Here is a 26,402-nt window from a genome sequence, read left to right on the forward strand (position 1 = left end):
GCTTTCTAATTCCAATTAAGGGGAAATTCCCCCACCCAAAAAGCGTAGAGCCTTAGTAACCCGCGTGTCATAAGCTGGTAATCAGTGAAAGAGCAAGAACTTTCAGGTGAAAGACCTGAACTCGAACTCAATTGTTTACCTCAAATTGTAAACGGTAGGTTCTAACCGGAATTTTTATAATCCTATCAACTTTTTAAAAATTCAAATCAGATTATATTCATAAACACTAACACACACAAAACAACATATCTTTGTTATTCAATAGATATATTTATGAACCCTTCCGCTTATTCTTGAATGAATATCAACTACAAAGTTTTCTTTTCTTTTAATGTATTATTATCAATCATCTACATATATGCGATTTATTGAAACTCTAGTTATTTTCAAGTAAATAGTTACTATATGTGGTTTGTGTTGTTTGGGGTATTGTTAAATAATTGTTCTGTTGTTGCTCGTAATATAAATAAAGAGTATGAGTTTTATTTCTCCAAGTCTCATAAGGACGATAACGATAAGAAGTCAAGTCACGAATGAAGTGAAAATAAAGCATCAAAGGATAAAATTTGATGTGTTGTTGACATCTTGTGAAATGATCAACATAGATAATGTACCATTGAAGACAATAAACTGGGATACTATGGAGGAAGTTGGACCGAAAGACACCAATGGGTTCTATAAGTAATATTATACATTTATATTGATTTAGTTTGTTTACAATGGTTAGAAACTGTTTATAAGTTAAACTAATTTATCGTCATGTTGTCAAAAAGAATGCAAAATGAAGACCTAGACGACAGCTTGGGTTGATAATGTCACGACTGGTTCCTCGTAATTAGCGAAGCATAGATAGTTTCTTTATAGCTAATTTGTAATGTGCTTCTAATTGTTTGCTACTTAGCGAGTTCATTATACATGGTATGGCGTATATAACTCGAATATGACAAGTTTGTCACATTATATGTACTAAACGCTAATTGTTGTTATAATATATGATCGCTAATGCTGCCAATTCTTCTTTTCTTTGATTTCTGTTATCTACCCGAGCTGGTGATCTTGACATAAACCTCTCCGCTACAGACATAATGATTGTTTGAGAGTTATTGGAATCCTCATGCCGATCTAAAAGTTATGGCCAGAGCTCTTCATTTAGGACAGAAAATAAGGTTATACGTCGTTACATAAGGATTTGATCTTGTTGAATGCTTAGCATGACTCTACTTTAAAGTGAAAAGATGGGTCGGTTGGTTAACATGTTTAACGGGGTTTGGTTGGAACAAGTCATTATTAACAAAGATATTTGCACAAGGAAAATGATAATGACAGCCCTAAGGGTTGTCATTAACAGCTTATTACATGCATAAAAAGTAGTACTTTATATATCAATAACCGTCCCCCTAAATTTTCACAAGAGAAAGTACAAATTTTAATGCATCAAATTAGCTAATATTGACAGCCCTAAGGACTGTCATTAACAAAACTCTTCTCACAAAGTAGTTTAGGTATAAAGAAGTTGTGAAACAAATAAAACCAAAAAATAAAGTATATAAAATATATTTTATAAATAAACTAGCAACAGAAGTTCAATTTTAATGCATATAACATAAACTAAAAAGATTAACTTTCAAGAAATGGATTATTTATTTAATTTCAATAAAAGATTTAATTATTTATTTTAATAAATAAAAAAGTAAAATAAGATATCTTAAAATTGAAAAGATATAAAAAAGAAAATTTCACCATATCATTTTTAATTTAACGTTAAAATAACTTGATATATGTAAATATTATTCTAGATAATAACTTAATTAAGTACGTTATTAAGTTTAAAAAATGAAAGTTTTTATTCATTTATTATTCTTAAATAACATATTTGTCTAAATTAAAAAAATATGACAAGTAAGAAAAAATTTTAGTTGACATTTAAAGATTTAAGCCACAACGTGGCTGAACCATTAGCCCTAATATACGTTTACTTATAAATAAAAATGTAAATAATAGCAAAATAATAATAATAATAATATTAATAATTATGAATGAATTATATAAATATAAATATAAATATACAATATAATAATAATAATAATAATAATAATAATAATAATAATAATAATAGAAATATAATTAGCGTCATGAAGTCTTTCAGGATATAAAAACTAAAAAATTGAATTTGAATATTTATTTATTTATTTAATTCTAAGTTATTATATTATCAGTTATGATTAATTAGAGTTAAACTGGAATATAATATAATGTATAATTAATGAATAATTAAATGAATATTATATGGAAATTGTCAAGTATACAAAACTATAGTCTTTCTCTCGCTTACAACTTGAACCATCAAATTCTGGGTCGATTAGGAAAACTGGAACTCTTTCAATGTATAGCTCTGATAATTCTTGTTTCAATCTTTAAAACTATAACTTTGTATCTATAAATTTTTATACTTCTTAATAGCTCTAGTTCTTTTTCATAAATAAAAGTCTTCTCTGAATATTAAAAATAAAAAAAAAAGTCAAACTTGTACAATACAGTATTAAATAAGAATTTACTTATCAATGATGAGTTGGTGGAGTGGTTTGGAGTTCCCCTGGTGACCTATAGATCTCAAATTCGAATCTCTATTCCATCAACTTTGAGATATAGGTAGTCATTCTATGAGGGCTTGACTTGGGTATACCCATGTTCAAGTCTGGGGAGACAAGGTTTACCCCTATTAATCGTCATGCTTTCGGGCGGATTAGTAGGAGGTTTTCCTCCATTGGGTATTTGAAATAGTCATTTCTATTTCGAGTGAGCTCTCTAACACGGATGGACCCGACTAAGACAACATATGCTAGACCTATCACTGTCGAATCATGACACAAAATTTCAAGCGAAATTCACCATTAAAGAAAAAAAAATTTACTCCTTCCAAGTTAAAAAACACAAGATAAACACTACTTAAAAACACACACTACTCATCTTGATGTGTCACCCTCCCATTACTTACATATATAAAAAATACTGTCTATTTCACCTCCTCCTAAATATATAAAAATCATCAAACTATTTCTCATTTGACTTTGATCATCCATCAGCCACCTTCACAAATACCACATCGTTATATCCATCCCACACAACACCTGCAAAACACACACACACACACACACACACACAGAGTTCCTATAAACCCGGAAGAAAAAAACATGAAGAAGGCAGCAACGACAGAAAAAGACATAGATGATTTACCTAAAAATGAAGCAAACTATACAGCACTCACACCGCTTTGGTTTTTGAAACGTGCTGCTTTGGTTCATCCTGACCGTCGATCGGTGGTCCATGGCTCTCTTCATTACACGTGGCGACAGACTTATCAACGTTGCTGCCGTTTGGCTTCTGCTCTTACTAAACTCTCTGTTGGTTTTGGTTCAACGGTATATTTCATTATTATATATACATACACATATTTGGATATATTTCATTGTTGTTGATTGGGATTTAGAGATGATAATTAAGATAATACTATGTTATAGTATTAATTAATGGAGTTTGGTTTATTGTAGTAATTAATTAATAGTAATAATTAATTAAATGAGTTTCTCTTAAGAAAAAAAAAAGTCAAATGTTTCATACTCGTACAATCTTTGGTCAGTAATAATTGATAATATAAAGTTTTAATATAATAAAGTTATTAAATAAACGAGGATGAAAGTCCTGATAAACATATTTTGGGGGTGGCTAAGGAACTGGTTTACAAATGGTGATACAAATAAACCCGGTTATGCCACATACATAAATCTAGGAATCCTCTTCCGCGTATGGCCTGAATAAGAAAAACCTTATCAATTTATCCGTTTTATTAGATCTTCAAGTGTTAGTTTTACCCTTTTAAAGTACACTCAGTTTAGCCTTGCGGCATTTGAGCTGACTTATCAACCAACAGGTCCGGGTTCTAGACCCATGCACTTGTTTATGTGTTAGTTTTGTTGTCTTCAACCTTGCCCTCTGAAAGGGTGTTAATATAGAAGAGAATGAGAAGCTTATGTTGTTGCCAGATGAGTAACTTTTAAGCGATAAACTAAACTAGAGATAGAAGTTTTTTTTTTTTAGGCCATGAAAAATTGTAGTTTGACTGGAAAAAGTCAAAATGGTCATCTTATCTTTGATTTAGGAAGAAGGTCTATAATATTTAGGTTTATGATGTTTTCTTTGATCTATAATTAGTGAAGCTATCATAGTCATATAGTTGATTTATGTTAGAGAATTAGGGGAGTTGGATGTGAAAGATTTAGTGCAGCTCAAGTAATGAGACCAAATAACTACTTAACTAGTCTACTAAAAGTCAGACGTGGCTTGAGAATTATACAGATAGGTACCACTTACAACCCTGAGCGGTTCGTTCATATATGAGTATTTCGATAGTAATTACTTAGAGAACTAAAGTTATAAGTACATTACTATTCGTTACAACTTCACATCACAATAGTTGGTTAAATGCACCTCTTCGACATTGAATATATTAGGTGCACATGGATTAGAGCTGAAAGTTGGGTCTGCATCTTTTTTTTCTTCTTTTCAAACATACTTTCACTAGCCTTTTGTAGGGGCTCTAATGACCTTTTTGGAGCCGTGCCTTTCTTTTTGGGTAAAAGCTACTTGTACATCTCAAACAAATCTTTTCTTTCTCTTCCAAATATGAGCTTCTTTTTTTTTACACTAAAAGCTTTAAGCCTTGAAATGATCCTAAAAAGGCCCTTGCCAAACACACTCAAATGTTCATGTAGAAATGTTGACGCATACAACTAGATTCAAGTTGAGATATAGCTATACACACACACATATATCAATTTTACAGTTTTGAAAAAGCATTTCATTTGAGTCAAAGTGCACCTCCAACGCATATACTTGTACTGGCAGGTTGCCGTGATTGCACCAAACATCCCAGCCATGTATGAAGCCCATTTTGGAGTTCCAATGAGTGGGGCGGTCATAAATGCAGTCAATATTCGTCTAAATGCTCCAACTATTGGCTTCCTTTTAGAACACTCATCATCTGCGGTCATAATGGTTGATCAAGAGTATTTCAAACTGGCTGAAGAAGCTTTAGAGATTTTAAAAGATAAAATTAAAAACAATTTCAAATCTCCACTTGTAGTTGTTGTTGGAGATGAAAGCAGCGATTGTGATCCACAGAATCTTCAATATGCTATAAGAAAAGGTGCGGTTGAATACGAGAAGTTTCTAGAATCTGGTGACCCTGAATTTGCATGGAAGCCGCCACAAGATGAGTGGCATAGTATTGCTCTGGGATATACGTCGGGTACAACATCAAGTCCTAAAGGGGTGGTGTTGCATCATCGAGGTGCTTATCTAGCGGCTAGTAGTAATGTTCTGGTGTGGGGTATACCAGAAGGGGCTGTGTACTTGTGGACTTTGCCTATGTTTCATTGCAACGGTTGGTGTTTCACTTGGACTCTTGCTGCTATTTGCGGGACCAACATATGCCTCCGACAGGTACCTCCTTTGTTTACAAATGCCTCTGAATATATAGTGAGATATCTCTCTCATGTTACTGGGCTAAAGGTGGCAGTTTCAATCTGTGTACATATGAAAGGGTTGATTAAGTTTATGTTTTATCTCTGACCGATGCATCAAACGGGAATACTACAAATTTTGTAGCTAAAAGTGGAATGGGTCAAACGGGTTAAAAGCTCGTCCAAGTTGTACCTTCATTGTTTATTATAATAATTTAATTGATTTTAATAAGTTGTCTTTTTTTCGGACAGAAAATGTTTAACATCATAATTATCTATAAAAAAAAGTTGAAAATGTGACAAAATATAACACGTTTGGAGTTATGGTTCAACCGGACCCTAAAGTTTTAAACCACCACTAACAGGTACCTGTTTCAACTTTCAACACATTTTGAGACGTTACCATAGATCATTTTTTCCAAGAAATTATATTAGCATAGTTGTGGACTCGCGACTTGGGCGAGTGTAACAACTATGCTGATTGGTATCATATAAATTTTTAATCGTGTTTGATGGACCGGTTCACAAGGAAGAACGTATTTATATAGTCCCCCAACATTATCCATTTTGCCACCTCACTGTGGTAGATTTCCAAATGTATGATGCTAAAACTGTGGCACGTTCCTAAATTTATGTTGATGATTTCGCATTTTATTCAGGTCACAGCAAAAGCTATTTACACCGCTATAGCCGATCTTGGTGTCACCCATTTCTGTGCCGCCCCAGTGGTACTCAATACAATAGTAAATGCCCCACCTAACGACACCATTCTGCCACTTCCTCACCTTGTACACGCCATGACAGCCGGAGCTGCACCACCTCCTTCGGTTCTCTTCAAAATGTCTCAAAATGGGTTTCGCGTGACCCACACATACGGCCTGTCAGAAACCTACGGGCCATCAACTATATGTGCTTGGAAGCCGGAATGGGACCACCTTCCTCCTGAAACACAAGCCAAACTAAACGCCCGCCAAGGTGTCCCATACACCGCTCTCGAAGGACTAGATGTTGTAGACACCCAAACAATGACACCGGTCCCATCGAATGGGACCACAGTTGGTGAGATCGTGTTTCGCGGGAACATTGTAATGAAGGGCTACTTGAAGAACCCAAAAGCTAACTCTGAAGCTTTTGCAAACGGGTGGTTTCACTCTGGTGATCTAGCTGTAAAGCACCCAGATGGCTACATCGAGATCAAAGACCGGTCAAAGGATATTATTATATCGGGTGGTGAAAACATTAGTAGTGTAGAGGTCGAGAATACTTTATATCAGCACCCATTGATCTCTGAAGCATCAGTGGTGGCACGACCCGATAATAAATGGGGTGAAACGCCCTGTGCTTTTGTCACATTAAAAGAAGAGGTCGAGAAATCGGAAGAAAGTAAAATTGCAGAGGATATAATGAAGTTTTGCCGTGCAAAAATGCCGGCTTATTGGGTCCCAAAGTCAGTAGTTTTTGGCCCGTTGCCGAAAACTGCTACAGGGAAGGTTCAGAAGCACTTGTTAAGGGCTAAAGCTAAGGAAATGGGGCCTGTTAAACAACTGAGCAAGTTATAAACGCATTTTCTTGTGGTGTATGCAAATTATCATTTGGATATTGAAAAGGGTCTTGTCATAATATCATTACGTTTCGAACAATAACGATAAACATCGTGTTAAAATTGTTATGATTTTTTGTGTCGATTTATTGTTTCGTGTAATGGGTTTATATTATGTGACGGTGTTTATGTGATTGTATTTGCGGGTTTGTAAAATTATGTTTCAGTTTGAAACCTGAGCCACAATACTTAACGAAAAAAAATACGTCCATTTTTATCCTTGTTCTTTTCCTTATAACCCAAGAAAAAATGTCATCTACTCGTATTAATCAGTATTCTCGTGCTATGTTAATGGCATTTGGTAAAGCGAATGTGTACCTTTCTAGTCACTATGAATCAAATCCAAGTACAAGTAACACAAAAAAGTTATCATATCCTCACTTTATACATCAAGGTTTATTTAGCTTTCCATGTGGCTTAATTTAATGTTCGATTATTTAAGTACTTTATTAAGTGGTTTTGTTTATTATGTCATGATAATTTATAAGCCATAAGATGAAATATCAATTTTTTTGGTATATTTAGGTGACTTATAATAAATGTGTCACTAATTGAAGGATTTATATTAAATGTATGAATAAGATTATCGAAGTTACATACATGCAACTTAGCCTTATATATGTGAAAGAATTTATTAAAATTTTCATATATTATATTTAAGCATAAACAATAATTAAAGCAAACTATTTAAATCAACAAAAATTCTTTATAGTTAGAGCAATATTACCTATATATTAGCAAACAATGCATTTATTGTAATGAAGATCATAAACAAGAACTTACTTTTATCTTCAAGTAACATCATAATCATTGAAACAGTGCATTTTTCAACTTCTATATATCTATTCAAGTTCTATGTATTTTTCATACACATAAAAATGGGAAGATCACCATGTTGCGATAAGGTGGGCTTGAGAAGAGGAAGATGGACACTTGAAGAAGATGAAATCTTGACCAAATACATTGAAGCTAATGGTCAGGGTTCTTGGAAGTCTTTACCAAAGAATGCAGGTACGTATATCTATGTTTGTATTTATTTATATGAATGTACATGTACATGATATGTACTCGGACTTATGTATCAGGGGTTAGTTATCGTAAAAGAAAATGCAACAAGCTAGCTTTTTATTAATACACTTGTGCACTACCTTTTTTTTTTTTATGTCATTGATACAAATTTTGCGATGATCTATCAGTTTGAATTACTATTTTTTATCTCGATCTTTTTATCTTTTTACGATAGAACCTTTTATTTGATCACTATCCACATGTTCATGAATGCTAGAGGCTATTGGCATGGCGAAGCCAGGAATTATAAATTGGACGCACCAAAACTAAAGAATGAGTAATAAAAGCTATAGTTATCTTGATTTGGATGGGCCATCTAACTTATGGGCTAAATTTTCATAGAAATATACATATAAATTATAGTGTTAATAAGAGGTAGAGACGTGAACGAACTTTAACAAATGTCATTGTTATATAATCGTTTAATGTCTCACATGTTAGCTTACAATTTTCGATCTTTGGAAGGGTTATTGAGATGTGGGAAAAGTTGCCGGCTACGATGGATCAACTACTTAAGAAGAGACATAAAGCGAGGCAATTTTACCCCGGAAGAAGAAGAAAAAATCTTCAAGTTACATGGATCCTTAGGTAACAGGTTTGTAAAGAACTGTTTCTATATATTTACGAGTATATTGTTTATGACAGTTAAGAAAATGATAAAAGTTGGGTCTAGTTTAAAGACTAAGTTTCCATTGCTCAACTATTTAGTTTTTTAATATTCGTAGATGGTCAAGTATAGCAAGTCAATTACCTGGACGAACAGACAATGAGATCAAGAACTATTGGAACTCTCATTTGAGCCGCAAAACCTACATGTTCTTCAAAACTAAAAGCAGCTCAAAACAACCCTCCAATAATAAAGTCGAGCAAACAAAGCCTAGAATTGGTCGTGTGAGCCGTAAAGTTGCTAAAAAGTATAACCCCAATAACATGCTTGATAACTCCACCATGCCCACAATGGGTAAATCCGGCGATCAAACAATGGGAAAGGATTTAGCTTATGTCAACGAAAACATTATAGAAAGTCAAGTTTGTTCAAATGAGATTAATGTGACAGAAATGGATGAACTATTGTTCATAAATGATGAACCAATGGGCATGAGCTTTGTTTTAGGAGGTGATGCCATGGATTCAAATAGGCTTTTGAGTCTAGATGATGCGGATCAAAGCGAAAAATGTTTGACTAAGGCTGACTTGGACAATTTCGAGATGAATGCAAATTATGTTGTTGATGATAAAGAAGATGAAAGCCTGACATCAAAGTCATCCCAAACCATGGGATTTTGTTTTGAAGAAAACTTGGTGAGTGATTGGGAGTTGGGGCTTGGATTTGAAGGATTTAGCATTTGTGATGATGGTGATGAAGATGGTATGTTTCTTTGGCCATGGAACTAAGGTGAATTCAAGATATCGTAAGCTTTTCGACTTGTTATTCTCATTGAGATTCAAAGTTACTATAACATCATTAAAATGTTTATCGATCAATCTGAGTTTGATACATATATTTGTAGAAGTACAACTTTGTATGCATTCAAATGCAGGTTTACTATTTGGTCAATTAAGTTATTCGATCTTATGATGCCTATTTCTTTTTCATCCATTTCGAGATCAATAAATGTATGCTGAATGAGTAAAAGATATATTGTACGAGTAGTAGTTTGTTGTAAAATACAAGTTTTTCACCTCAAAAATTGATAAAACATTAAGAAATGTCTCCTAAAACAAAACGCAAGACATATGTTAGGTACTACATTGAAGTAGTATTACATAACTTTCCTGGATAACCAAAAGTCAAAATTCATAATGCAGAAGACATACGCAATGGCCAGATAATTTACAGCAATTTTCTTATTGTGATTTACATAATATGCAATAGAATCAACCAAAAAAGGATAATACTTGAAATTATTTTGAAGAAAACTGTGTAAAGAAGCAATTTTTTTGGGGGAAACCATAAAGATATAATGAACCAAGTTTTTTCTTCTCTATCTTACCTATGTTTCCAAGATATCATCAACAAGTTCATCGATTAAGGAACTGAGTAATTGCTTCTCGAAGTCTACTCCAACTTCGAATGCTTCAAGGTCATAGTCAAGCCATTTTTGGTGTTGACTGCCACTCATATCCTTGTCAACAAGCTCCTCGACCATACAATCTTTCATCTGTTCCCACCCCGAGATCTCGTTACACACTTCTTCAGCTAGCAGATCTTTTCTTCTCACGGCTGCTAGCCCTAGTGGCCAGACTCTACATTTCAAGTCAACACACTCACTCACACAGTCAAACACAAGCTTACGTCTTAACTTAACCTCATGCTTCTTCTCAAAAACACGTCTTTTAGCTTCTAGTTGATCAAACCGACGGGGGTTCACAATCTTCCCAGTCCTGTTTAAGACGAAATCCTCAAACATAGTCCCGATATCAGAAAGTATGCCCTTCACATAACCTGCTTCTGACTCGGTGTCAACCTCCATGGTCGTAGGTTTCTTTGGGAAGCCTGCACCATGTTCTTGAACAATTAGGTTGTGGTCTATACTTGCTTTATATCGGTTTCTTTTGTCTTGGAAGATCGGAGTTGTGTTAATTCGTGATTCTAAAGAAACAGAGACTGCAGACATAGCAGTTAATTCCCTTAGTTTTTGGTCCAAAAGGGAACTCAAAGAATCACCTCCGGCTGCTAAATTTAAACCATCTTTACTCCCAACAAAGTTGATCAACGCTTTTTTGCCATGAGTATTACCTATAAAGGTGTTCTTTTTGTCTTTTGAGTGTGACATAGGGGATGTGAAAGTGAAGGATATAACATCCAATCCATTAGACTTTACTACACTGTTTCCACTTCGATCATTCTTACCACAAATCTTGTTCTTTGCATCTTCTATAGAAGGTTTCTTTCGATCATTGTTTTTTTTCAAGGTGTTCTTCTCAGAAACAGGTTTTCTAGGCTGAGAATTGACTGAAGATGCTGAAGATTTTGCAGTGTATTTTCCTCTATCAGTTGAGCAATTTTGTTTCTGGTTGTTCTGTTTAAGTATACTATTTGTAGAAGGTTTCTTGAGGGTATTCTTTTGCCTACTAACCTGACCATTGATTGGTTCAGCTCCATAAAAACTCAAACCTTCACGTTTTTTAACGTTAACCTTCGCCTGAATAGCTAACGAAACGGACTTTTTCCCATCTTCTGATACCGGTTTTCGCTCTAAACAACCATCCCAACTCTTGTTCATCGATTGTCCTTTTAGGCTCCTAGCAGCATTTGACTCCACTGGCCTTCGAGAAGATTTTCTACCTGAAGAAGGAACTGCAGGTGATCCAACTAGCGGTATTTTTGATGCTGCTTCCATTATATGAGTTGGATCATTTGAAGACACGAATCCTGAGTTCTTTATAGGAGATAAAAGTTTTTGTTGAGTGACCGAAACTGATCTAGCAGATTTTGGAGGTAAACTTTCGGTTTGAAATTTCTCTATTACTCTATGTTTTCTATCCATTTGGAGGTTATCTTTTTGTTTAAATTCAGGGGGATTTCTAATAGAAGGTATAGACGGGGTGTCAGGGAATCGGTTTGAATGTGTCTCGGAACATGAAGTTGGTAAAGAACTCAATCCCATAAGCCTAGCAACCACCCCAGGTGATTTACCATAATCATCTTCATCAACTAGTGAAGATGCGCCAATCAAACTTCCTGCTGTATAATTTTCAATAACCTATGTACATATAAAATCATATAAAATCATAAGGTATATTTTATTACCTCAAACGGTGAACTTGTATTAATTATCAGAAGATATCTACATAAAACAGAACTAAACATATTGTGCATACAATGCATCTCACTTTTGCTTTCATGGTCAAACATGTCACTATGCCAGTTTTAAGCTTCATAACGATACAAATCTATACCGGCTATAAAATCATAAATGCCATATACTAGTATACATAGTTTCATACTTTGTCTCATTTTGACTTCATGGTTAAAATAGTCAAGTTTCAGCTTCAAAACGAATTCGTCTATATTTGAACACCCTGAAGGCCTGAATTGAATGAAATGTAAAGCTGTAGAGAGATTTATACCGGATGATACTGAGTGATTGGCATGTGCATATTGCTACTCGTTTTCTGCTTCATTTGTTCTATAACAATCCATTTGAAAGTTAATAAAACAGAAGATCAAAATGCACAAAAGGTCTCATTGTGGAGTACTGAGTTTAGAATACCTGATACAATGGGAGTCTCCAAAAGCAACTTTTTACGCGATTTTGCATTCCAATCAAAAAAATGTCGAAATACATGGCCTCCTTCAGCCCTGGAACCTTGTTTCTCCACTATCATAGTTGCATCAGGGAGGAACTGAGCTCAGTTTAGTAAATTTATCTGCAAGCAAAAGAACATCTTTAACATAGGCATAATGTTCAGATATATGAAAGGATATCGAAATCACAAGTCTTTTTCTGCATGAATCATGTTCAGTTGCTTAGAAAGGCATCAAAAGTATTGAATATATTAAAATAAAAAAACAATGTAGTTTATCCACCAACCAAACCTTTTGGGGTTGCTTGCAAACTATGTATGTGATACTACTTTCTTTAGTCCATTTTTTTTTTACTTTTAAGAATCAAACTCGAATATTCTACTTTTATAGTTTTCAATAATTTCAATGTACTTGTATCGGGCATTTGGACATGGACAAGTATTATTTTCTTATGATTCACCCATGAGGAGTGATACATATGCCGTTTTACTATTCATTCAGTGTTTCATATCTTAAATAATGACATATTACTAATTTGCACGCATTATGGTATGATTTGCCACTAAAATAACTATGCAGACCACATTACTTGTTGACCCTCTAATACAAGATTGTATTATGTGGTGTGTGAAGTAATTCTAGTGCTATACAAATCACCTCTTTTTAGATGAACAGTGCCTAAACAAAATCGTCAAACGTTTAGTAAGCTTCATACTGGTAAATAAAATGGGTGTTTCCGTGCCTGGAGTAGGCATTATAAATAGTACAAGTGCTTATTCTTATAAATGATTTCAAATAAGCACCTCTCCAACACTGCTTAAAAAAGTGCTTATATCGGTGTAAAATAAGCAAACAAGCAAGTTTTTTCCTTAAACACTCAGAAAGGGCCTATTCTGTTAAATGTAATTAGCTATTAGCACTAAAAGGCAATCCCAAACACACACAGAAAAGACCTTGGATACTCTAGTATAACACTATTATATGAAACACACAAAAAAAAAACATGATTTTTCTAGTATAAAACTGTCATATGAAGCACACACAAACAAATAAATGTCAACTGCAACAAGATTATCACCTACAGTAACAAGCACCCCCTCATATTTTACACCAGAAGTAGACTTAATTATCTGAATTTTGCTCATAATCACATACATCAGTAAAAAAAAAAAGTTACTCAAACCCACATGATAATATGATATAACCAACAAAAAAAACACTCAAAATTCAGCTACATTTGTAGAAAAACAACCCCTAAAGTAAAATTTCTTCACCACTGACTTTAAGCATAAATTAGTCAACTTTCCACTTTTCATTCACAAACCCAGATCAAAACAAGCATAAAATTCAAAACCCACATCAAATATTCAATAATTTAACGAAATAAACACAAAAAATATTAAAAAACTTACATTGGTATGAAGAAATAATGATCTTGCAAAATTCAGCTTATCCTTGTTTTCACTCACTTCTATGTTTTGAAACTTCCATTGTGAATAAAGCCAACAAATTTACATTTACATATAAAAATAATGATAAATAGATACAAAAGAAGAGGAAAAAAAACAAAGACTTGTATCTAATTATTTTGCTTTGAATTACATAATGCAGGGATTTTGAGAGAATTTTTAGAACATTATTGTGAAGTGGTTTTTAAGTGGTCGCATTCTTTATTATTGTTTTCAAAAGCATTAAATGGGACTCATGGGGTCATCAAATTGGTTGGATTTTTTTGGATTTTATTAGAAAACAAGATTGGTCTTTTTTTTTAGAATTTGTTTTTAAAAAATTTGACTTTTTTGGGACAAAAGTTATTTGGTGAATCAGGAAAAAGGTTAAAAAAATCTTTAACGTCTCTTTTCATGTTTACTCGTATTATATTTCTAAATTCAATATTCTGAATAATAAAAATGAATAATATATGGCTTTGCTGAAAGAGGGGAAATTTTCAAAGGGGGTATAGTGGTTAAATGGTGGGGGCCTCAGGAGAAACTTTTTCATCATTACGTTTTCACTTTTTGTTTTATTGGTTTCAGTTTTACACATAAATAAATAATATTTGAACAACATGCTGATTTCATTTTACACATAATAAAATACGAGTAATTGTTTTTGCGTTTGAGTTTGAATTTCGTTAAGTCGCAAGGGAAAAAAAAATAGGAAACGATCACCGAATATCTCTATTAAACTATGCACATCTATATAAAAAACATACTCATTTTCTCATAAAAAAACTGAATAGAGAAAAATTATCTATTCAAATTAAATAGCTATTTGTATAAAGGTATCAAATCATATCATATGTTTTGGAAAATTAGTTGTAGTTGGATCTTGAGCTAAGTATTATGCAGGCCTTTTTATCCAGCCTCTTCTGAGAGGTATGCTCTCTTTACGGGATCTAACATGCAATGTACATTTATGTTATAATGTCAAGATTTATGAATGTAGTTTTAAACGTTTTGGCTTTATACAAAAGAGAGTCGCAGCACATCTTGTTGCTTGTTTACATGCCATTTCTATGTAATTTCTTAAGTTGAATGAAAACTTTTCAATTTATATATAAAAAAAACGACCATATTAATTTTGTAGCTTTACAAATGAAAATTGATTTTAGAAATTTCGGATAAAATAACTTTGTTAAACACACGTACACTTAATATGTTAAAAAAACATTTTTTACTGCTATCAAGTCATCAATGTCCAGGAGTATATACTTAGACAAATTTTACAGTTTTTATATCGTGTGTCAAACCATATTCTAACAATCTAAAGCTAGTTGTTTAAAAGATGTGTCTTGTTTAGAAAAAAACGCAGATAATTACTTATTCTAATTTTTGGCAACATGTACTAATCGAATTTTACGTAATTTATCTTTAGATCTGATTTACAATAATTTGATTTTATTTTTATTTTTTTTGAAACCATACATTCGCGTTGTGATTTGTGAATACTATTCAGCTGTTTTAGTATAATAATGATGGGTTTATTAGAACAATGAACATTGATATATCTGAAAATGTTAATTAGAAATGTACTGGTAGTAAGTTGGAGTGGAAATATGGATAACTGACTCTTTACTATCAAAGAAGCAACCCATTCACCACTATATATATATGCAGGAATGCAGGATTGTTCGATCAATAATTTCGTTTCCAGTAGTAAATGAGTGTGTACTGTCTTTTCAGGAATCAGAGAAAACCTGGCCTTTAAGAAAAATGATGCCTATAATTTATGTTTTCACTGTACTAAAAATCTATAATTGATTTATCAATGAAGTTGGTATATACTATACTGGGTCCCAAGTTGTATCATTTATGTTGTTTTTTTTTCTTGTGTTTCATAATGTATACAAAATAACAAATGACTTTCCTTCCCTTGAAATTTATCTGACGTTGTAATGTACAACTTAATTAACATACTTTCACTAGTCTTAATTTAGATTAATTACAAACTAATCATCATATAAAGGATATCCGTTGTGTGAATAAGTTAATGAAAACAGCTAACCATTAGATAACACATATCTTGTCATGTGACAACGGTCTTTTGGTCTAGTGTTTCGATCATTTTAGTTTTGTATGTCGCAGCTGGAGTATGCATACAATCTCTCCTATACTGATATATATTCTCAAATATCATACGTATGTGAGTGGCTCCTCCCCAGTTAGGAAGAAGGTGATTTATATGGAAAGCACGCAATAAGACGGATATTAGAATTAGATTAGTGCTTAGGGAGATTAAATTGGTTAGTTTCTTATGGGTGAAGAATCGATCCAAACTCTCTTCTTTAGAGTGGTCCAATCGGTTTCCTTTAATTTGAAATGATCTTTTTATGTAATTTAATTTCTTGGTTAAATTTGTACATTTGTAATTTTGTATAGTTGTTTGTTAATAAAAAGCTGCCGTTCAAAAGAAAAATGAAACTAATTACATATATAATTGTTGATAAAAAGGAGATGTAAGAGAAATGGCAATACCTTCTATAATATATTTCATCAAATCAAATATAGGTTAATTGTTATGAATTCAAACCAAAGTAAACAAGACTTAACAGTAAACATACATGTGTGAAGAGGTTCCCTTATTTTTAAATAAAATCCACAGATCAAGAATTGTTTATATAACCCACATACATAAAACATTTGGAGTTACGAGTTACGACAGTAAAGAAACACGAGTCATTTTGATCGAACTAAACAAAATATATATACTCGAACTATTAAATCCATGTTGGGGAGGCCAATTAGTCATGTAACACTCGCAAATGGTTATTGCTGTAAAGAGTCATGCCACAGTGTGTTGTGGCTATGCATTCTTCGCCAAATATTCTTTAGCAGTATAGTTTACAGCAGTAAACAACTGTCGAGCTTATAAGTTATAAATTGAGTGAATGCAAAGGGTTATTTAGCTGAAAACATTTTTCAAAAAAGGACCTTATTAGTTAAATAAATGTTGATATCAATAAAATTTTGTATGTGTTGTTAGCTAGAAGACTAATTATGTAATTACTAGATTGTTAATGTAGTTATTTACGTTGTTAGTTACCCATGTATTTAAGCTAACTTATGGCCTCATTTTCCAACTAATAAAAAACGTCTGGATTGTCGTTCAAACAAATATTTCACTTCACAAAATATCTCTACTCGAGGGAAATGTTTTATTCAACATAAGTACAAAGATTTGTACTTGTCATGGCCCCAATATAATGTAACCAGGCTCATCGTCTCAAGGTCAGCATTGATTTTTGGACAAGGCAGGATATTCCTAGCCCAAGGACCATAATCAGATAAGGCCCAGAAAGTTGTAGATATATGGGCCTAGCAGGAGTGTATTTACCGATTTTAGAAGGACATGAAACCGGTGCAGTCCTTGTTATAACTAATTCGAAACCAAAAAAAGTTAGAATATCGATTTGCCTAATCATACTTGCATTTTTTTTCTATTATAAACTTAAACCTATGATTAAACGAATGTCCCATTTCTTAAAAGTTAGTGTCTATACTCTATCGGCAGTTGTTTAGAAACTGTCAAATTATGAGAAATTGAATTTCCATTTTAACAATTTTATATTTCTACATGGAATTGAAAGATATGTTTTAAAAGTATGCATAATCTCTATCTCTACTACATTACTAAACATTTGTTCTCTCTAAATTTTTTCAACTTTCAACTTTTCAACCATTTATTTTTTCTTCCTTCAAATCTCATCCACTCATTTTTTTTCTCTCCTCCATAAATTATTTTAATCATCTAATTCATTCAAAATCTTTTATCTCAAAAACAGTACATCGTAAAATTATAAAAGTTATATGGGTGTTTTTAAAATTTCATGCTCTTTCATTAGAGAGGTTATTCGATATACTGTAAACGAATTTTTAAATCCGATGGTGGAGTCCGTACGGCTAAGACATTTGGCTATCACACTCTATGGCCTATCACCACCTATAACATATCACACTCTATGACCTATAACCCACCATTTCACAGCCGCAATGCGCGAGTATATTTTCTCGTTCATTCTAAATACATAATTACCTTTTTGCCTGTTTTAAAAATTCTACTGCTTATAGTTTACGTGATACATATTTCTAAAATAACTTTTTAAATCCAAAATCATACATAAATTGAGTATATAATAAATGAATGGAGAAAAATCATGCATTATCTTGTGGTATTATATACCTTCAGAAAAAAACAAATTTAATATCTTTTTCTTTTCCTAATTCCCTTTAGCTTACTTTTTGAAAATAAATAAATCTCGTTATTTAAAAACTAGAAAATAAAAAATATAAGTAGAAAATTGCTTCAATTTATTTCACAAAATAATTGCTATCTTCTTTGCATGAGGTGTGGCATGTAGACTCTGCGTGGGACTTCACCGGGTTTTCCGCCTACGATTATTTAAATCAAACCTTCAATTCCAATAGACATGCTACATAAAAAATGTTATACCATTTCTAACAATAATATCTTTATTACTTATGTTGCATCAAAATGTTTTGGATTAATAGCCCAGTGTCAAATGCAAATTCTTCGATAAAGGCTTGGATTCAACGAGATATGAGTTCGAGTATTAAAGAGCAAAGTTTAGCTCTATTAATTATCATGTCTTCGAGCAAAGTAATAAGGTTTTTTTCTACTAGATATTTGGTGAAGAGGTTCTCGTGAACCCAATTAAGACAAAATAGTCTAAACCTTCAGTTGTGATATTCGATCCACAATTTCACACCAGTAAAAATATATATATGTATATTTCAAATGCACACATTTTTACTAACCGCAATTTCATTCATTACTTTATTTTATATACACATAAATATACATATATTCACCAAATGGACTCCACCTCTCCTCGGCTCGTCGCTCTCTTCAACGCTTTACAGAAACCCAACTGACGAGCCCAAGTGAAAATGGTGTACTAAGGGTGGGGGAGGGCTTCCCCACTCCTCCCCTTTTGCTAGGAGCACCTCCCACCTCTCTCCTCCCCACCCTTTTCTATTTAATTTCATTTATATTTATTTTTAAAATTAAAACATTTTATAATAAATTAAAACTAATACAATATTAAATAAAACAGCAAAATAAAACACCAAACTACAATATTAAACGAAACGACAACACAATACATAAATAAACTCATGATCGATGTCCGGGATGAACTTGAGTCCGATTGCATATTTGGGGGTGTTGGGCCGTTTTCCGAAAATATAGGATTGTTGAAGAAAGGGTTCATGATTGTTGTTTGATAAATAATATATGTATATATGATATATGTTTGTGTATGATTTGTGTAAGTATGAAAGGAAATCAAAAAAAAAAATGAGTTTGCTGTGTGAATGAAAAGGAAGAAAAAAAAAAGAGAAATAGATTTAGAAGAAGAAGAAGAGACCGTTGGTGAGTGGGCCCCTCCTCTTTTTTTCTTTTTTTTTTAAGTATGTAACGGTCGATTTCATAGGCAAGAGAACCGGCACAGTGGTGCCCAAACTCCTCCACTCCCCACCGGTACCGGCAGTCGGCGCGGTGTGTCATCCGGTACCGGTCCCCTCCCCTCACGACTACGTCCACCCTAATGGAGTCATCAAACCGAAGAGAATGATGAGCAAGTGACAAATTCCATTAGTACGAGTCTTAAAATATATTGTAATTCAATATAAAATGGAGATAGACCAAAACAATGCATATATAATAAATTAACCACGAAAGACAAAGTTTGAAGAGAGCTAATTCGTAATATCATAATTGAAGCAGTCATACGGTATTACCTAGCAATACTAATGATTCTACTTTTATATTTTGTCATACCTAACTCTCTAAAAAATCATCGATAAACTTAACTCTATAACACAGTAGATCTTTGTTACTTTTTTTAATTCCTAATCAAAAACATCCTCCTTTAACTAAACGAGATAAAATACTCGCGCATTGATGCAGTAAGATGGTGGGGTGATAGATCATATAGTATGTAGATAATAGGAGGTGATAGGTTATAAAGTGTAATAGACAAATGCCTTAGCCGTCCGGGCTCCGCTCTCGAATTTAAAAATTCGTCGAAAGTATATATCGAATGACATTTCTAATGAAAGAGCATGATTTTTAAGAACACCTATATAATTTTTATAATTTATCGATGTATAAGTTTTGAAATAAAAGATTTTGAATGAATTAGAAGAATAAAATGATTTATAGATGAGAGAAAAAAATAAGTGGTTGAGATTTGAGGAGAGAAAAAAAAAATGAGTTGTTGAGAGTTGAGAAGAGTGAAAAGTGTTGCATGTTGAAAGTTCATAAGTGAATTTGCTTTATATAATACGAGACAAAATATCCGCGCGTTGCGGCAGTAAGATGGTGGTGGTGATAGGTCATAGGAGATAATATGTCATAGAGAATGATAGTCAAATGCTTTAGCCGTACGGGGTCCGCCCTCAGATTTAAAAATTACTCGAAAGTATATAGAATGACATCTCTAGTGAAACACCCATATAATTTTTATAATTTATCGATGTATGGTTTTTGAAATAATTGAAAGAATAAATAATTTATGGATGAGAGAAAAAAATGAGTGGTTGAGATTTGAGAAGAAAGAAAAATGAGTTGATGAGATGTATATATATGTATTGTATATTATGTATTAATAGAGGTATATTGTTGAAAAGTTAAAAAATTTAAATTGTACATAATGTAGCAGAGAAGTAGAGATAGAGAAAAAGATATAGTATAAATGAACAATTTTGTGTTTTTTATTGTTCAAATGTGTAGTATAGTTGTATAAACAATGTCAAAAGAGTGAATAGAATAAAGATTGCGTACGACAATTTCTATAAAGATGTTGTTTCCTCGCCTAATAAAAGCGTGTAGCCACGGCCCACCCATTTCAAGTCACCATCATACCCCCAACGTTCACATTTTTCAAATTTTCATAAGTGCTAGTGGATTATATTTTATATTTGAGAATGGGTATGAGAATAGAAATAGGGTTTAAGAAAGAAAAAAAAAAAAAATAAATAAATATCCTTTTAAAATTAACTTAATAATTCTCTTGACATTCTTAAAATATGACAAGTATAATTCACTTATTATCTTTCCTCAACTTATTCTTTAAATTTACTATTTATCATCATTTTATGATTAAGATAAATTTTAGGCTATTTTAGTTAAAATAATTAATCATTTTTCAAATAAAACATACACACACATATATATATATATAACTTTTTTTAAAAAAAAGTATGAATTACTAGTAAATATTAGAAACTCTAATACATGTTGTTTTAATTTGATCCGTTGTAAAGAGCTTTCTTGCAAAATAGATTCACAATTTAATCACAGATAAGAAACTTGTATCAAGTATTACCTAGAGAACCTACTCAACCACATCAAATGTTTGTGGTCATCTCAAATATGTTTAAAGTATGACTTGAACATAAGGCATGTTGTGAGGAAAGACATCTCCTTGTCACTATACTTATTATTAGGCCATTATCTATTAACGCTTTAGCAATATGGATTGTTATTGGTAGTTATTGATTTATTATTGTAGGTGATTTGATAGTGAAAAAAAACACACGAAATGTTATATACAAATTATTCAAAACATTTAATCATTTGAAAAACATTATTAATGACGTAGTTTTCTAAAATGACATTGTGTTTCGGTAATTTTGCGTTATTAAAAACACACTATGATTTGAAATTTTTTGAAAATACATTATATTAAGTTCAGATCACATTCTGTTTTGTTTAGTTTTATTATTTTCATAAAAATTATAGTTTTCAAATAAATATTTTTTTAAAAATATAATATACTCGTAACTTTTAAGACAAGAAACTAGAAAATCCTAACAAAAAATAAAATTTTATTAAAAAGAAGAAATAAAAAAGACATACAACTTCCATAGTTTTGAAAAGATTAAGACAGCTAGTAACAAGCTGTGTCAGCGTTTTTGCCCAATTCCACTGCTTTTCCCACCTCCCTTCTCCTCTGTATCTCTCTCTCTCTCTCTCTCTCTCTCATATATATCTATACATCTGTATCTATCTATTATATATATATACACTCACACTCAAAATCAAAATCACTTCTCTCTCTAAAAAAAAACACACACTAAAAAAAAAGAAATTATTTCAAACTATGTATCCAACTCTCTCTGTCATCACCATCTTCACACTCTTCCTTCTCACCACCGCCCAAACACCGCCAGCACCGCCGCCAATCTCCGACGCCTGCAACGGCGTCTTCTTATCTTACACATACACATCCGGATCCAAACTCCCACCCGAAACACCCGACCCATCAAACCAGCCGTACAGATTCGAATCATCTTTAAGAATCCTTAACAACCAAGATCAAGAACTAAAATCTTGGAGGGTTTTTGTGGGGTTTCAACATGATGAATACTTGGTTTCTGTATCTAATGCTGTAATTGCTGATGGGTCTGTTAGTTTACCGGGTCGGGTCGGGAATGGGACTGTTTTTTCTGGGTTTCCTGCTTCGGATCTTAAGACTGCTATTGAAACTGCCGGTGATGTGAATCAGATGTCTGTGAAAGTTGATTTTGTTGGGACCCAGTTTGGTGTCGGGTCGACCCGGGTTCCTATGCCTAGAAATATTTCACTTGCTAATGATGGCTTTGTTTGCCCTACCCCTACTATGCAAGGTAAATAAAAAAAAGTTACCTTTATATCTGTAAATTAATTTTTTTTATTCAATTGTTGATGGGTATTTGTGAATTTTAAATCTTGCTATGTCTGTTCGAAAATTAAGTAGAAATTTTGGAAAAAGTTTGAATTTTTTATTCATAAAAAAAAGAGTTAACTTAAGGGTATTAATGGGTATTTGTTAATTTGAAATCTTGTGTTCATATATGAAAATTTTAGTAGAATTTTGAATTATTTTTTTAGTAAAATCAAATCTTGTGTTCATATGTGTAAGAAAAGATACTAAATATAGGTTTATTGTTTGATTTTGAGAGAAGCAAGTTGTTTTAATGTTATTTGTGGAAATTATTGATGTTTTTATAAAACTGATTTGATTTTACTGAAAAATCGTAGGTTTGGTCTTTAAATTTTCAAAAAAAATAATAATATTCGAAATTCTTTTTGATTTACTTTGTGCTTTTTTGTTTTTCCCGAACTGCTTGATTTAGTTTTTAGTTGAACTGTCTTCTGCTTTAAGAGCTACAACCAACTCTTGTTTGTGTTTGTGTCTGTGTCATGAAATTTTAGCTAATTTGATTGATGTATTTGAAAGTTGAGCTAATTGTTAGCTATTCAATAATGTCTTGACCGTAATTATTTGACCATATTGTTTTAAGGGTTCTTACATCTTTAATGTGTAATATTTGGTGGCATTGAAGGGTTGTTACTGAAGGTGTTCTATATAAGCACTAAACTTTCAAAAATGTTAAATTAAAAATCATTCAACATTCTGTGAACAAGTGACAATTTTTTCTGGTGTTCACTACTCAAAATTACCGATTTTGTAAACGTAGTGGTTGTGTGACGCATTTAAATTCCAGACTAAACTATCAATGTAGTGAGTATGTTGTTATTTGATTAAAATGCTTAAAACGTGTAGTTGTAACTTGTAAGTTTGATTATTGTGTGTGTGATGTATTTGGTAATCCATAAACAGTTGACTTTTTCTAAACATAGTTTGATTTGTTCATACTTCAGTTGGGTTTTGCTCCGTGGATTTAGCTTTGTCTGTGTTTAGTTGACGAGATATCAAGTTTAGTTGACTCTGGAAACTGTCAATTTGCTTCTGTAAAACGGGCCAACTATGACTTAATCGTTCTTGTCTTAGATCGCCATAGAAATAATCTGTCTATTTTGTTTAATCATCTTTGATTTGGTTATGAGGCCTGATACTCATAAACAAAAGTATAGTTGACCTAATTTGAACAATTCATTACTTCTGAATGCATGAATCTGTGGCACCATGGAAGGAACAACCAAGTTTTTCAGCATATGTTTGACTTTGACTCGTTCACAATCTTTTATATTTATTTTGACCATTATTGTTTCCTTTACTAGATATTTTGAATCTCATAACTAATAAATTACATTTTGTGATCCGATAAGAGATCTAGCTAGATTTTTGTTCGTATGAATCTAACATGCTTGTTATGCACTGATATTGATTAGGTCATCTTTTTCATTCAATTGTTTACAACTCATGTTTTGGCTAAATCTTGTCTACTTCCCTTAAATCTTCCTTGACTTTTTGTTTGAGATTGACATATCTTGTGGATTTTAATCTTTTCAGGGACACGAGTTATGAATGTTTGCTGCACGAAAGATCCAAATGCGGCAACCAATGTGACTGTAGCTGACGAGTTTCTTCCACGCCAAACTGGTGATCTCACTATCATGTACGATGTGATGCGGACCTACGACTCACATTACTGGGCTGAGGTGACCATTGAGAACCATAATGCACTTGGGCGGCTCGATAATTGGAACCTAACCTGGACCTGGATGAGGGATGAGTTCATCAATGACATAAAAGGGGCTTATCCTTACACCCGTGATTCAACAGAGTGCATATTCGGGAAACAAGGCGTGTTCTACCAAGATATGGATTTTTCAACTGTTTTAAATTGTGAAAGACAACCCACATTGACCGATCTACCCCTTGAGATGACCAACAATACCCAGCGCGGAATGATCCCATTCTGTTGCCGGAACGGGACGATTCTACCACCGACTATGGACCCCAGCAAGTCGAAGTCGGCTTTTCAGTTGCACGTCTACAAAATGCCTCCAGATATTAATCGCTCTGAGCTTGTCCCACCACAAAATTTTAAGATTAGTGGAAGGTTGAATCCAGATTACAAATGTGGCTCTCCTATACGGGTCAGCCCAAGTGAGTTCCCAGACCCTAGTGGACTACCTGGCTCGACAGCGGTATCTAGCTGGCAAGTGGTCTGCAATATCACGCAGGCGAAAGGTTCAAGCCCCCGATGCTGTGTATCGTTTTCTGCTTACTACAATGAGTCGATCATACCCTGCCCGACTTGTGCTTGTGGTTGCCCGAGTCGTGCAAATTCCCAAACATGCAGTACAACTGCACCTGCATTGTTTCTTCCTGCCCAGGCTCTTTTGGTACCATTTGATAACAGAACCCAACTCTCGACAGCTTGGGCTAGCCTGCAACGCCAAAGCGTCCCTAACCCATTGCCCTGTGGGGACCACTGTGGGGTCAGTCTCAATTGGCATCTGCTTACCGACTACCGTGGTGGATGGTCAGCCCGTATCACTCTTTTCAACTGGGACGAAACATCTTTTGCTGACTGGTTTGTTGCTATGGAAATGAACAAATCTGCCCCTGGGTTTGAGAAAGCGTACTCATTTAATGCAACTGGTCTTGAGCTGAACGGTGTCAACAACACGATTTTCATGCAGGGTCTACCTGGACTGAACTATTTGGTTGGGGAAGTTGACGGGGATAACCCAAAAAGAGACCCGAGGGTACCTGGGAAACAACAGTCTGTGATCTCGTTCACAAAGAAACTAACACCTGGAATCAATGTTGCTGGAGGCGATGGGTTCCCAACTAAAGTATTCTTTAACGGTGAAGAGTGTGCACTTCCAAAGGTACTTCCAACAAGTGATGCTTTACAAATGGTATCCAGGGTCGTGTTATTGAAATCTGTGGCATTTGTCGTCTTTGTGATGTTGATGCTGCAGCTATAGTTGGTAGTGATATTCAATGGAGATTGATTTTTGTAGATTTGTTTAATTTTTTCAAGGAAAGATGGTATAGACTCATTCAGCCATTTGTATAGGATTGTTGTAATATCAAATCTGCTACACATTGATATTGATTTTATTAGTTTTTTTATACCAATTTTACTTTTCAATTTAGTTTTGTTTTAAATTAGATTATCTCTGTTCCCAATGTTAGTTTATCTGTCGCCTGGAATGCTTTGATCCTCAACCTATGTAAATCTTACTGAAGATTATAAAGGATCTCCAACACCATAATAGGAAGGATTAATACACCACACTGCCTATTTGAATCAAACTAGTTCAAAATAAGGTAAAAATCTGAGTGATTTCTTTGTAATGTAAAGCCGATTTCTTTGTAATGTAAAACCAATAACTATAAGCCTATAACGAACATGCGATAGGTTTGTTTTGTCTATTCATTGCTTGCACCTTCACCTATTGATATCGTAATCCCAGCTCCAAAAAGAGTTATGATTATAGAGCTCAAATGTTGCAGATTAAGTTTGACGCACATTACAAACTTTAGCCAATAGCGTTGTAATTGAAATTTATGATATCTAATATTTACCTCCAATACCGCTCAGCCCAAATGTCATTTGGTAATCTCATAATTGAGATCCAAAACTTGTGTCATACAGTTGTAACTTTGCAGTATCATATTTGCATTTACTGTGTACTGCTAAAATAGTAAACATTACTATCAAGAACTGATTGTTTGAGACAGTCATGACTC

At 33.2% G+C, this 26,402-nt stretch overlaps 4 protein-coding genes across 4 annotated transcripts; 3 read left to right on the forward strand and 1 right to left on the reverse strand.

The window, feature by feature from the left end:
• Positions 1-3,129: 3,129 nt before the first annotated feature.
• Positions 3,130-7,275, forward strand: LOC122582214 (acetate--CoA ligase CCL3). Its single transcript, XM_043754575.1, has 3 exons — positions 3,130-3,419; positions 4,903-5,499; positions 6,179-7,275. Exons 1-3 carry the CDS (start codon positions 3,192-3,194, stop codon positions 7,076-7,078), a joined length of 1,725 nt encoding a protein of 574 aa, XP_043610510.1. The 5' UTR covers positions 3,130-3,191; the 3' UTR covers positions 7,079-7,275.
• A 722-nt stretch (positions 7,276-7,997) lies between these two features.
• LOC122583762 (transcription factor MYB13-like) lies at positions 7,998-9,582 on the forward strand. The gene is made up of 3 exons (XM_043756134.1): positions 7,998-8,130; positions 8,653-8,782; positions 8,913-9,582. Exons 1-3 carry the CDS (start codon positions 7,998-8,000, stop codon positions 9,580-9,582), a joined length of 933 nt encoding a protein of 310 aa, XP_043612069.1.
• Positions 9,583-10,002: 420 nt separating this feature from the next.
• On the reverse strand, positions 10,003-14,076 carry LOC122581945. The gene is made up of 4 exons (XM_043754276.1): positions 13,852-14,076; positions 12,405-12,561; positions 12,262-12,320; positions 10,003-11,894 (listed from the first exon to the last, which is right to left on the reverse strand). The coding sequence occupies exons 2-4, from the start codon at positions 12,517-12,519 to the stop codon at positions 10,182-10,184; spliced, it is 1,887 nt and encodes a 628-aa protein (XP_043610211.1). The 5' UTR covers positions 12,520-12,561; positions 13,852-14,076; the 3' UTR covers positions 10,003-10,181.
• A 7,922-nt stretch (positions 14,077-21,998) lies between these two features.
• LOC122581346 (COBRA-like protein 7) lies at positions 21,999-25,804 on the forward strand. The gene is made up of 2 exons (XM_043753563.1): positions 21,999-22,593; positions 24,204-25,804. The coding sequence occupies exons 1-2, from the start codon at positions 22,068-22,070 to the stop codon at positions 25,631-25,633; spliced, it is 1,956 nt and encodes a 651-aa protein (XP_043609498.1). The 5' UTR covers positions 21,999-22,067; the 3' UTR covers positions 25,634-25,804.
• The last annotated feature ends 598 nt before the right edge of the window (positions 25,805-26,402 follow it).

The sequence above is a fragment of the Erigeron canadensis genome, chromosome 9 (genome assembly GCF_010389155.1).
Source record: "Erigeron canadensis isolate Cc75 chromosome 9, C_canadensis_v1, whole genome shotgun sequence".
Lineage (NCBI taxonomy): Eukaryota > Viridiplantae > Streptophyta > Magnoliopsida > Asterales > Asteraceae > Erigeron > Erigeron canadensis.